The 13,659-nt window shown below is 40.8% G+C and overlaps 1 protein-coding gene across 3 annotated transcripts in view; it reads left to right on the top strand.

Moving 5' to 3' along the window:
* The first annotated feature begins 2,938 nt into the window (after positions 1–2,938).
* WDR48 (WD repeat domain 48) overlaps positions 2,939–13,659 on the top strand; it is a 46,621-nt gene continuing 35,900 nt past the window's right edge. For 2 of the 3 annotated variants that reach the window (XM_011999468.1, XM_011999469.1), the window contains exon 1: positions 2,945–3,026. In XM_011999468.1, coding sequence (XP_011854858.1) covers positions 2,979–3,026 — 48 coding nt within the window. In that variant the 5' untranslated portion in view covers positions 2,945–2,978. Of the gene's footprint in view, positions 3,027–13,659 lie in introns of all 3 variants that reach the window. The other variant, XM_011999470.1, reaches the window with a different exon arrangement.

The raw sequence follows: 13,659 nt of genomic DNA, 5'->3' as shown, positions 1-13,659 counted from the left end.
AATATTGGACACTAGTTCAGAGCATATACTGCATCCTACAGGACAGTATCAAAAAGGGTTATCTCCCAGAAGGCACCATAACTAAGTCTTCAATATGTCTTCAATAAGACAAGATACTCCTCAGTGATTGAGTACACAATTAGGCCAATAAATTCTATGGGCAATAGCCCATTGCATTACTTCTTTCATTGTAGAGTGAATTTCTTGGTTGAAAGCAATATAGCGTTAGAGAAAATGATAGTGTCTAAAGCACTAATTCCCTAGATGGTGGTGTCAGTGGAAGTACAGTGAGCAGGGGAAGCAAATCTCAATCTAGAATAAATATATTTCAGAGAGAACAAATAAGAACTCCCTCAATGATGGCAGAGGGCCAATGGCCAATGGAATGGACTTGCCTACATGTGGCTGGCTGATCCTCTTAGAGCATGGGGTATTGGTCACTGCTTCTGAACACTCAGCAGTGGCTTGGTGATCTGAACACTCAGCAGTGTTCAGTGACCTGAACACCCAGCAGTGGCTTGGTGATCCCATGCATAGCTCCAATCCTGCTGCCATTGCCATTGTCATTGCCATTTATTTCATGATTCCACTGAGCAGGCAGTAAGGCTGAGTTTCATCACAAAGCAGTTCATTTCATCCATATGATTCTTAAGGTTTATTCTGAGAGGTCCATCACTATATCCCTTCTGGAGCCTTCTGTCACTAGTTCCCCAATCTTGCTCTTTCCATGTCTTTGACAAACTGGCCAAAAAATTATCCTCTGACCCTGAATTGACCATTTCTCCTTTCAGCCAAAGTGAACATCAAAACATACTGGTGAAAATTCTGCCCACTGAAAGAACTTCACTACTTTAATATTCTTCAGGTCCAAAGCAGGTCTACAACATAACAATCAATTTTTGGCAAGTACTGGCATATTGTCCAGAGCAACATACCTGTATGGTACTTTGCACATCATAGGTGCTCGATGGACACTTAAACAATTTTTAAAATATAGACCACATTTTTTCCCTCGCTATATTTCAACAGCTTCCCATTGGTCTAAGAGACCCTGCTGGGTATGGACTCGGCATACTCCTTTCACTTCCTGTACTCTGATCCTTGACCCTCAGTTCCTGTAATGTTCCATGCTCTCTCCTGCTACAAGATCTTTGCTCAGACTGTTCCCTCTCCTTGCCTAGTTAACTCTTGACTCAAGATACTTCCTGTCTTACAATCATCTTTCTTCAGAGTACTTATTTCTGTATTAATTCCTGTCTCATCCTGGGACTCTAAGTTCTATGACTATGTGCACTCACCACTGATTCCCCAACACCTAATATAGTGCCTGGCACATATGAGGTACTATTTAATATTTTGTTAAATGAATGAATACATGAATCAGTAAATGAGTGAGCCTGTAATGATGCAGTTATTTACTTATAAGTTATCACTGCCAGTTTTGCTTAAGAAGCTTTCTGCCATCACAATTTTTACTCCTCTAATTCACATTTCTTTATTAATTTAAGAACAAGTATTTGTCAAGACAACTTTTCTAAGCATTACTTATATACTAGCACTACGCAACAGAAATTTGTGACCACAGATGTAATTTGAAATATTCTAATATCCATATGACAAAATTTAATAATAAATTTTATTTAGCCTAATATGCCCCCAAACATCATTTCAACACGAAATCAATACAAAAAATTATTAATGAGATATTTTACATTCTTTTCTTCAAACTAGTCTTTGAAATTTGGGGTTAGTTTACAATTACGTATCTAAACTGGAACTAGCTATCTTTCAAGTGCTCAAGAGCCACAGATGACTAGCAGATACAACATCAAATGCTATATCCCACAGTGTAGTTCTATAGGATTCACTTTCACTAGAGAGGGCCTGATCACCCTCAGCTCCTATAATTAGTGTCAGTGAAAACCACACTTTCACCCAGAAGGACCTAACTGTTCTAGTATAAGAGATGATTTAAACTAGAACTGGGTTTTCAGTTCAGGGTTTGGAACTGAGTTGTCTCTGGGAACAATTTTAGCTGATGTACCGTTTTCACCTTCCTGTAACATCTTTTTGTCTTTTTTTTTTTTTTTTTTTTTTCAACTTTTAAGTTCAGGGGTACAAGTGCAGGTTTGTTATATAGGTGAACTTGTGTCATGGGGGTTTGTTGTACAGACTATTTTGTCACCCAGGTATTAAGCCTAGTACCCGTTAGTTATTTTTCCTGACCCTCACCCTCCTCCCACCCTCCACCCTCCAAAAGGCCCCAGTGTGTGTTGTCCCCCTCTTTGTGTCCATGCGTTCTCATCATTTGGCTCCTACTTACGAGAACACTCAGTATTTGGTTTCCTGTTCCTTTGTTAGTTTGCTTAAGGAAACGGCCTCCAGTTCCATCATGTCCCTGCAAAGGACATGATCTCGTTCTTTTTCATGGCCCCACTTTTTATCCTTTTAATTTAAATGGACTATTTGCTCTTCCTGAAGATGGAGGCAACCTCCTTTGCAAGGACTTCTATTCTTCCCCCTTTGAGGCCAAGATACAATTCTCCGCATTTTTAGGTACTTAATAGTAAATCACTTGGTTCCCCTGCTTGTCTAGGAAGGGTTAGGAGATCGTCCAGCGCCATGTCTTGCACTGTTAATTCTTTCAGTGCTTTCGTTTCGCTTGGACCTCTCGGGGAGGGCCTGGAAAAGAGAGCAAGCCAGGGTCTAGGGCCACATAGAAGAGGATTTGGATTGCTCACTCAGCCCTGAAAAGTGGCTCTCTCCCCATCAGTATTATACTTGCACAATGATTTTGTTTTTAGGTGCATCTACCTCACCACATGGCTACCGGCCATACAACAACGAACAGCACCTAGGAAACACAGCTCCTGTCTACCTTCAGACCCGCCACTAACCCTTGGCCAAAGGGAAACGGGCAGAACATCCGCCCGCTCTGAGCCACCTCCGGAAGTGACGTTGGAGTGTCAACATGCAAGATGGCGGCCCATCACCGGCAGAACACAGCAGGGCGGAGGAAAGTGCAGGTATGGAAGCCCGGTTCCTCGGCCTTCCGGACGCGGCTGGCAGCTCCGGGCCCACTCCAGCTAGAAGGTGTCCGGGGCCACGGCCGGCTGGGGTAGCGGCATGGGGCGAACGGGGCGGGGCGCAGCCGGCCTTGAGGGGTGGGGCCGCGGCGCTAACGGCTTGAGGAAGGGGCGGGGGTCGGCCTGCGTGGCCCTTGGGGCCCAGGCCCGGGACCCTCGCGGGCGGCGTTCTGAGCCCGGGATTGCGGGTCGCCGCTTTTCTGTAGGAATGGACTTGCGGGGTTGGGATAGGCTAGTTCCCCGCCCACTTGCCTCCCTCTTCCCCTGCCTTTCTTCGAAGCGCTCTGCCCTCGCTGCGTCGGAGCGGAGGCCTCCAGGGGTTTCCCGGGAGGGTGGGCGTTGGAGGAGTGAGCGGCCTGTGCGGGGGCGTGGCGAGGCGGCGGAGCACCGACGGCCCTGCGGGGTTTCTGCTGAGGATTCCGCACTTGGGAGCCCCCAGCCTTCTCTTATGTTGGAGCTGTCCCCTGGGTAGGTGGAAGTGACATGAGAATGTGCGTGGGGAAATTATAATTTTAATTGGGAATTTAAGTTCGTCTTCACCATTTCTTCACCTTCAGTGTGCATCGCTGAATCTTTCTTTATTGTTTGTATAATTTATTGTCCATGTGGTAAAGAGTTGTCTAATCTTACCGTGTGTGTCTTGTGCCTTATGCCTTTGTGAATTCACTTTTGTTTGGGGTTACGCTTAAGAGTTATTGCCACTTCGGGGAACATCACACACCGTGGCCTGTCGGGGTCTGGGGGTCTGGGGGAGGGATAGCATTAGGAGAAATACCTAATGTAAATGAGTTGATGGGTGCAGCAAACCAGCATGGTACATGTATACCTATGTAACAAACCTGCACGTTGTGCACGTATATCCTAGAACTTAAAGTATAATAATAATAAAAAAAGTTACTGCCATTTAATACTTTCCGTGATGCAGGGAATAAAAGCCCTCTTACAGGTGTTTGCCTTAAGGTGTATTGTATGTGGTAGTGGCAGTTAGGTGCATTTATTCTTTAAACATTTACCTAGCACTTAGAGTGGCCCCCAGAGGGGAAAAGGGATTGAAAGGTTGTAGGAATAATTTACACCTAGGCTTTCTTTATAAAACACAGCATTATATGGAGTTCTGCAGGTTGAAATCAAGTGTCAGATGAAGGTGGTTAGATAAAGGGGTCCTTCAGTAAGGTAATCCCAGCAGAAGGTGGTAGGCTGTAAAGTCTTCTGAGTAGTTCACATCTTGGTTTTATTGATCTCATTGATCAGCACAGTGTCTTAAGCACTCACTGTATGTTTGTTGAAATGAGTAAAATTAATGAGTCTAAACTCACTCTATTAGGTGAGTTTTTCAGTGCCTTAGTGATAGGATTTCAGTATCACCAGCATCCAAGGCAGGTAGTGAGAATGTCTCCTCTGGACGGGAATATAACTCAAAATTGTAACCTGATAGTATTACAAGTCTGTAACACTATATGGTGGTATACTTCTCAGGGGAGTAAGGGTAGTTCATCAGGCCTTTCAGTTTATTGCATTAAGACTTAAAAGTCCTATTACTGCAGTGTGTTCCCTGCTTGCTTCCTTCCCAGGCCTACCCACTCCCAAAATGCATGCAATAAAGTATATATATTTTAAAAAGACTTACAAGGCAATTGTACTAGTATGGGATGAAGAAAAGGTAAATTAACTGCAGCAGGTTTGGAAAACCAATGTTTTAATAGGCTGAATGTGAGCCAGTGCATGTAGAATGAGACAGGTGATGGTTAATGCCACTTTTCACTGGTCAGAATAAAAAATTAGAGTTTGCTCTTCAGCACTTAGGACCGTGTTCTTCATAGGTAGCAATCAGATTGGTGAACTGACTTGAAATTATTTCCTATGAAGAACTTTTAAGAGCTGTCTGAGATTAACCTGCTGAGGAGAAGATTCAGGTAGCTTTCAGAATTTGTCCCCAAGGTATAGAAGCAGCCTGAGAAGCCACAGGGATTGATTTCATCTGACCCATCATTGTCTATGAGGTGTTATTTAAACTAATGAGTGTTCATTGTAAAAATCCCAGCAAACAAAAGTATAGATTAGAGTTGCCCTCCATGCTTCCGAGAAAGCTGCTGTGGGCAATGTCATGTTTTAATCCTAGACCAGAGTTTATCAACCTGAGCATTCTTGAAATTTTCGTCTGGATAATTCTTGGCTGTGTCTGAGGGAGGGAGCTGTCTTATGCATCACAGGTTCTTTAGCATCATCCCTGGCTTCTACCAACTAGATGTGGTAGCATCTCCCTAGTTGTGACAACTAAAAATGTCTCCAGACGTTTTCAAATGTCCCCTCGAGGGCAAAATTGCTGCTGGTTGAGAACCACTGTTCTGTACCTCTCCCTGCTTGTGTACCTGACTTAACGTGATTTTTTTTGCTATAAGTGGAGCCATAGTATTCACTGTTTTGTGTCTTGCTTTGTCAAATTTTTAAATAAACATTCCCTTTAGCCCAGAATTCCTTATCTAAAAATATATTCTGCAAATTTGCATATGCATATATCTGTCCCTACTTATGCAAGGGTGTTGTGTGAAGCCATTCTTGAACTGCTATAAAGAAATACCTGAGACTGGCTCATTTATAAAGAAAAGAGGCATAATTGGCTCACAGTTCTATAGGCTTTACAGGAAGTATGGTGCTGGGATCTGCTCGTCTTCCGGGGAGGCCTCAGAGAGAGAGAGAGAGTCAGAAAAGCAGGTCAGCATGGCATATTCCCATTTCCACAAAGGAAATACGCGTTTTAAAAGTCTGTAAGGGTAATAGCAGTGATTATCCCTTTGGGAATAGATTGTGTGATTATAGATAAGACAGGACATGGGATATCTTTTAGTTTGAAGTATACATAACTTTGTATTTTTGAACTTTTTACCACAGTATTTGCTCTTATACATCAAAAAGAAAACTTCTCGTTTTGGAAAAAGCATATATGGTACTTGCAGTAAAATATACTTTGTCTCCTGACTGTCTCAGACCAAAGATAGTAGCCCTGAGCTCCTTGTCAAGTTGTAGGCCAAGACAAACCCTTGAGACTTAAAATATTGCTAAATAATCAGTGGAGGCCAGGCGTGGTGTCTCACGCCTGTAATCCCAGCACTTTGGGAAGCCAAGGTGGACAGATCACTTGAGGTCAGGAGTTCGAGACCAGCCTGGCCAATATGGAGAAATGCCGTCTCTATTAAAAATACAAAAATTAGCTGGCATGGTGGTGCTTACCTGTAATCCCAGCTACTCGGGAGGCTGAGGCAGGGGAATCGTTTGAACCCAGGAGGCGGAGGCTACAGTTGGCTGAGATTGTACCACTGTACTGCAGCCTGGGGGACAGAGCAAGGCTCCATCTCAAAAATAAAATAAAATGATTACTTAAAGAAAATCAGTGGAGATGGGTCCAAACATACTGCATATTAATTATCGACATAATTTTAAATGAGTCCATGTCCTACCATCTTCAGCTTCTAAGAAAACTGGAGATATGAGGGGAGAGGGATGGATTTGTGACTGTCAGAAACATAATCAAATATGTGAATTCAGATACATGATGCAGCGTTTTCTCTGGTAACCAAGATATCAAAGCAAGTCTTTCCCATCCTTGGCAGTCCCTTAGTGTTACGATTTTCCAACAACCTGAGTCTATTGATTGGCTCTCTCTGCCTCCATTTTTCCTCCTGTTATGGCCTCTTCCTTCACTGCTTCATAGTGTTTGGGGAGAAGCTAGAAAGGTTTAGTTACTCTGGTAGGCAGAGTGAGCTCTCCCCAAAACGTTCATGCTCTAATCCCTTGCAAATATGCTACATGATCATGTAACATGCTATGTTACATGCTGTTACATGATCACGTAACATGTTAATCCCTTGCAAATATGTTATGTCACATGATAAAGGGGATTTTGTGAATGTAATGAGGTTACAGACTTGAAAATAAGGGATTATCCTAGTGGGCCCTTTCTAATCATTCTAATCATATGAGCCCTTTAAAACAGAGGACTTTCTCTAGCTGGAGGCGGAAGCAGGAAGATGTGGTGACAGAAATTTGAGTTGTAAGAAGGACCCAACCCTCTGTTGCTGGAGAGGACCACTGGAAAGCATGAGAAGGAATGCAGGCAGCCTTTAGGAGCAAAGATGGGCCCTTGGCTGACAGTCAGCAAGGAAACAAAACAGAGACCTTAGGGCCTACAACCGCAAGAAACTGAATTTGACCAGCAACCTAAATGAGCCTGGAAGCAGACTCTTTCTAGAGCCTTGAGTAAGGAACACAGATCTGCTGACGCTTGTCAGTTTTGGCCTTGTGAGATCTTATGCAGGGGACTCATTTCAGCCGTTTGGACTTCTGACCTTCATAATTGAAATAATAAATGGGGTTATTTAAAAGCCACTAAATTTGTGGTAATTTGTTACATCGGTAATAGAAAATCAATGTGATTACTTTCAAATAAAATGATGAACAAGGAAAGATACATTTATCTCTTGATTGTGTGTACCCTCTGGCACACTACCAATGACTCTAGGATTATTTAAGTGTGAAAGGCAGAAACAGATCACATGAAGTACAGTGGATTATCCTCACTGTTTTTTGTTTGCTTGTTTGTGGTCCCAGATAATTGGACTACATTAATGGTTGGCGAAATTAAACAATGCTTACTGAGCCAGCTGCAAATGCTCCACTGTAACTTAACTGGATACTTGCTGCTGGGAACTATTCTATTATTTTTCTGCCTGTTAGAGTCCCTTTGACTGACTCTTTCAAAATGCGTATTTTCTACTGAAGGCCAAACTTCCCATTCCTTTGCAAAACTCATATAATACCCTGCTCCCATTTTTTAAAGCAAATCAAGATGTTTGGATATGAATCCTCATCTTCTCTGCCTTAGCTTATACTCTTGACTATCTAAATGAAGTTCTCCCATGACTTTGTACACTCAGTTATTGCTTCTGTCTCTAGTACATTCTACTTTTATCTTTTACTCCCATCTCTTCTGCCTGAAAAAGCTTGCCTGTATCTTGGGGAAAAAAAAGTACTTCACTTAACTTGCTGTCCCTTCTAGTTATGCTCTTTCCCCAGCTAAATGCCAAGAGGACTTTCGTGCTGACTACCACATCCTCAGCATTTAGAATAGTGCCTGGCAACAAGTGGGTGCCTAGTCAATATTCGTTGAAAGAATTAAATCCATTTTCTTCTATTTTTCTGTAGCCAGACATTTTAAATTTTTTCTCTGTACTTTAATGGATGCAGTAACAAGTTTTTAAGGTGACATGTCTTGAAACATATCAGTGTATATAGTTTTCATTCTTTGATGACCATACAGAATGGATGTACCGTAATTTAGCCATTTCCTTATTGAAGATATTGCTTTGATTTTTTTCCACCATACTATAATTTGCTTTGAAAAAACCTCCAGAGTTATAAAGTAGTAAAGGTAGTGTTACGAAAATAAATGAAAGGACAAAGATAGATAATACAGAATGCATAAGATGAGGGATCAGTTAGAAAGTTCCAGTATCTGACTCATTTGAGTTCAAGAAAAAGCAAAGCAAACAGAGATGATTATTAATAATGAATACAAGAAAATTTCTCAGCGCTTAAGTGCCACAAATTTCTAGATTGAAAGGGCTTTCTAAATGCATAGCAAAACTAATGATAGAAAAAACAAACAAGGAAATGTCACAACACCGAGGAAAAGGAAAAGATCCTAAAAGCTTAGGGAAGGAGATGATGAGGGAGTGGAGAAAAGAATGAAAATAGGATCCCTTTAAAGCTGTATGAAACAGAATGGCATTGAAATCAGTGGCAACACTGGATGCTAGAGGAACTTACAGCAATGCTTTCAAGAGCTGAGAGAATTGCTAAATCGAGAGTAAATGTGGAGGAAAGACCTTTTCAGGCATGCAGGGACTAAGTTGCCACCCGTGTGCCTTTTCTTATATTACTTTCTTAAGGTATTGGGGATGTACTTCAGCAAAACGGTGGAGTGAACAAAGAAAGGAGGAGGCATTAGAATTCAAGAAACAATGGCTATAACCCAGAAAAGCAGTAAAGGAAAACACCAAAGGTGACAGCTGTGCCAGCAGATCTAGAGGGCAGTCAGCCTAGATTGTAGTGAGAAGAAGGAGGGTTTGGAGGGGGAAGCCTTCTGAGAAAATAAAGGGGTGGGGGTGAGTTCTGTGGCACAACAATTAAAGAAAATTGAAGTTAAAGTGAAGAAAACCATTGAAGAAGGAAAGATTAAAACTCTAGGGAAAACAAAAAGGTCTTTGAGGAAGGAAATGTATTCATAATATAGTACTTAGTAGATAGCCTTACAGTCACAACAATATAGCACTGATTGTTTTGTTCAATTAAAAATAGGGATGTATCTATATTAGAAGAGTAGTGGGAGGAGATATTGAGGGTAATTCCAGAGCTACATCCTAATCTACAGTAGCATGAGTAAATTGATAATGTCTAAAATGGATGAGCCAAAAAGTTATAAGATAAGCACAATATTTAGAGAAATGCAGTTAACTATCCAGTAGCAACAACTGAGTTGCAATTAGTTACCTTTAGGGATGAAGACTAGCTGTGGGAGTCTTATCCAGACAGTAAAGAGACTGTTTTTCATTACAGTCATTACTATTTGATTTTCTAAATACAGGCAAGAATTACTTGGATAACAAATGATCAAATTTTAAAAACTAAGTAATATATGTTCTTTGTAAAACATTCAGACCTCATAAAAGAGACATGAATGAATGGAAAATCACCATAATCCCATCATTCAGAAATAACTGCTGGTTATTTTATTATTATTATTTTTGAGACATTTTCTCACTCTGTCTTCAGGCTGGAGTGCAGTGGCACAATCTCGGCTCACTGCAACCTCTGCCTCCTGGGTTCAAGCAATTCTTCTGCCTCAGCCTCCTGAGTAGCTGGGACTACAGGTGCGCACTACCACACCCGTCTAATTTTTGTATTTTTAGTAGAGACAGGGTTTCACCATGTTGGCCAGAATGGTTTCAATCTCCTGACCTTGTGATCTGCCCGCCTTGGCCTCCCAAAGCTGGGATTACAGGCGTGAGCCACTGCAGCTGGCCCCTTTATTTTTATATATGTATAGTCTTCAAAACTTGTGTATTCTGATTTGAATACACAAATGTATTGTGTATTGTGTATTTAATATTTTGAAACATTTTTATAATAATGACTATTGTACATTGCTGTGTTGGACCACACATATTTCACTAAAAATATATCATGGCTTTCCTCCCATGTTTATTAGTCTAGACCTCCATCAACTCTTTCTTATTTTTTAGAGACAGGGGTCTCATACTGTTGCCCAGGCTGTAGTACAGTGGTGCCATCATAGCTCACTGCAACCTCAAGCTCCTGGGCTCAAGCAGTCCTCCCACCTCAGCCTCCTAAAGCACAGAGATTACAGGCATGAGCCACCACAGTTGGCCTACATCAACATTTTAAGTGATTGAATAGTACTGTGTTTTACAGATGTGCATGCTAGAATTTATCCAACTAGGATACTTCTAATTGTTTTACATTTTAAAGCGCACATCTTTAGGAAATATCATTGAAGAGGCTGGCCCAGACTGGTTTTGACAGTAATTGCTTTCCACCTAGAATGAGAACTCTGACCTTCAGGTTATTCTTTCACTCTTGCCTTAATCAGTCAGATAATCTCCCAGAAGTCTGGATGTTAAGATTTAGATATGCTGCAGTCTCCGTTAAAGGAAATGTGAGCTAGGTAAGCAGCCCTGGGACCCCAGAGAAAGAGAGATTGAGAGAGACTGAAGTTGACATTGAAACTAACTTGGTGCCTAGTGGCTTTGGAAAGCCAATTCATGCAATGATACTTATGTCTTTTATATGCCAGACACTATGATGGGGGCACAGTGGTGGAAGGAACAAGGCGGACAAGTCTCTTGCCTTCTTGGAGCTATTATTCTAATGGAGAAGATACACCAAAAAATATGAATGTGGCTGGGCGTGGTGGCTCACACTTGTAATCCCAGCACTTTGGGAGTCCAGGGTGGGTGGATCACAAGGTCAGGAGGTCAAGACCAGCCTGGCCAAGATAGCGAAACCCTGTCTCTACAGAAAATACAAAAATTAGCTGGGCACCGTAGCAGATGCCTATAATCTCAGCTAGTTGGGAGGCTGAGTCAGGGGAATTGCTTGAACCTGGGGAGCAGAGGTTGCAGTGAACCAAGATCGCACCACTGTACTCCAGCCTGGGCGATACAGTGAGACTCCGTCTCAAAAATAATAATAATAATAATTAAAAAAAAGAATAAAGAATGTGGTAAGAACTGTTAAATAAGTAGGGTAAGTGATAGGGTCATAACCCTGAGGAGAATGAGATCAGGAAAGGCCTTTCCAAGGAGACCTTTTTCCTAAGATCTGAAGAGTAAGGGTGAGTTAGACAAGATGAAAGCTGGAGAAAGAGTATTGCTATAGGGATTCGAGGGGTGGTGAATCTTCATGACACTGGCAACAGTAAATGAGAAGGTGCTGGGATGGGAAAGAGCTTGATGTGTTTACGGAACAGAAAGGAGTTTGGAGTGACTGTCATAAAAGAGGCTGGGGGCAGTCAGTTTGAAATGAGTGTGAGGATGTGGGGTTAGAACTAAGCATTTGAGGAGTTTGAACTTTAAATTTTGTGAAAAACCCGTTGGAAAGTTTCAGCAGAGAAGTGTCATGATTTGATTTTTTAAATGCCTCTTATAAATGATGACTGTATTTCCTGACCTGGGGCTCTGTTAAGATATCTTGTATCCTTGTGTTGAAGTCTCCTTTAAAATACAGACAAACAAACAAAAAAGCTGATTTGAGTAGATCTCAGTTACAGTTAATTGCATTCAAAAGACTTGGTTAAAACAACATCCTTGTAGCGATTTGTGTTTGCAGCCCTGGCCCTTTTTAAAGGACAAATTTCCGGAAATTGAATTTTAAAGAACATTTCAAAGAGTTTAAAACTTTTGTCAGAAAGTGTTTATTTATCCTCAGGGGAAACAAAAATGGCAGTTATTTTTAAAATTTTCCTGTATTATAAGTAAAATAATCTCATATTAATTATGTCTTTGATTATTTATGTGGTTTTTGGCCATTTCTTTTTTTAAAAGTTCCTTTTTGTAACTTTGTTCCTCTTTCTGTTAGAAAATTTGACTTTTTCTTATAAGGAATCTTGTTAAGAGTAAACTTTCTTTCATATTTATTTCATTATTCTCTTAGTCTTGCTCATGTTACTTTTTGACATTCAGAAGGTTTAAGAAAATAACATTGTGATAAAATTCACGTACCATAAAGTGCACCCTTTCAAAATGTACAATTCAGTGACTTTTTTGTATATTCAGAAAGTTGTTTATTGGTCACTTAACACCAGAATGTTTAATTACTCTATGTTCATTAGCAATCACTCCCCATTTTTTAGTTTTTCCTCCTTCAATCCCCTGGCAATTACTAATCTACTTTCTCTGTGGATTTGTCTATCCTAGACATTATATATAAATAGAGTTATAAAATATGTGGCCTGTTGTAAAATATGTGGCTAATTTCACTTAGCATATTTTCAAGGTTCATCCATGTTGTAGCATGTGTCAGTACAGTATATATATATGTGTGTGTATATATATGTGTGTGTATATATGTGTATATATAGTGTGTATAGATATTTGTGTATATATATTTTGTTTTGTCAGTGTGTTTTGTTTTGTTTAGTCAGTTGATGGATATTTGGGTTGTTTGTTTTGTCAGTTGATGGATATTTGCGTTGTTTCTACTTTTGTGGCATTATTGTGAATGGCACAATGCCGGGAACATTCTTGTGCATAGAAAAGGTTTTGACTTGTATTTGGCCAGATCACCATTGTTCTTTTCCTTCATAAAGATTACCATCTTTCTTGGCATGTTGGAAGAGTTTTCTCTGCCAAGGGACTATGTAAATATTCACCTGTCTTTCAAAAATTATTTTTATGCTGGCCAGGTGCAGTGGCTCACGCCTGTAATCCCAGCACTTTGGGAGGCTGAGGCGGGTGGACCACTTGAGGCCAGGAGTTCAAGACCAGCCTGGCCAACATGGTGAAACCGCTATCTCTACTAAAAATGTAAAAATCAGCTGGGCACGGTGGCACATGCCTGTAATCCCAGCTACTCAGGAGGCTGAGGCATTGCTTGAACCTGGGAGGTAAAGGATGTAGTAAGCTAAGATCGGGCCACTGCACTCCAGCCTGGGTGACAGAGCGAGATTCTCTCAAAAAATAAATACAAAAATTATTTTTATGGTTATTAAATTTCAGTCTTTAATTCATAGAAAAGTTCATTTTTGGTTTAAGATGTGGAGAAAGGATATAATTGTTCCTAAAGGAATCACTATAGTTACTTTAGATAATTTTTTTATTATTATACTTTAAGTTCTAGGGTACATGTGCACAACATGCAGGTTTGTTACATAGATATACATGTGCCATGTTGGTTTGTTACACCTATCAACTCGTCATTTACATTAGGCATGTCTCCTAATGCTATCCCTCCCCCAACCCTTCCCACACCCCGACATGCCCCGGTGTGTGATGTTCCC

This window comes from Mandrillus leucophaeus, unplaced genomic scaffold (genome assembly GCF_000951045.1).
Source record: "Mandrillus leucophaeus isolate KB7577 unplaced genomic scaffold, Mleu.le_1.0 Scaffold595, whole genome shotgun sequence".
Classification (NCBI taxonomy): domain Eukaryota; kingdom Metazoa; phylum Chordata; class Mammalia; order Primates; family Cercopithecidae; genus Mandrillus; species Mandrillus leucophaeus.
The sequence above is the reverse complement of the archived record's forward strand: the minus strand, read 5'-3'. Positions and strand labels throughout refer to the sequence as shown.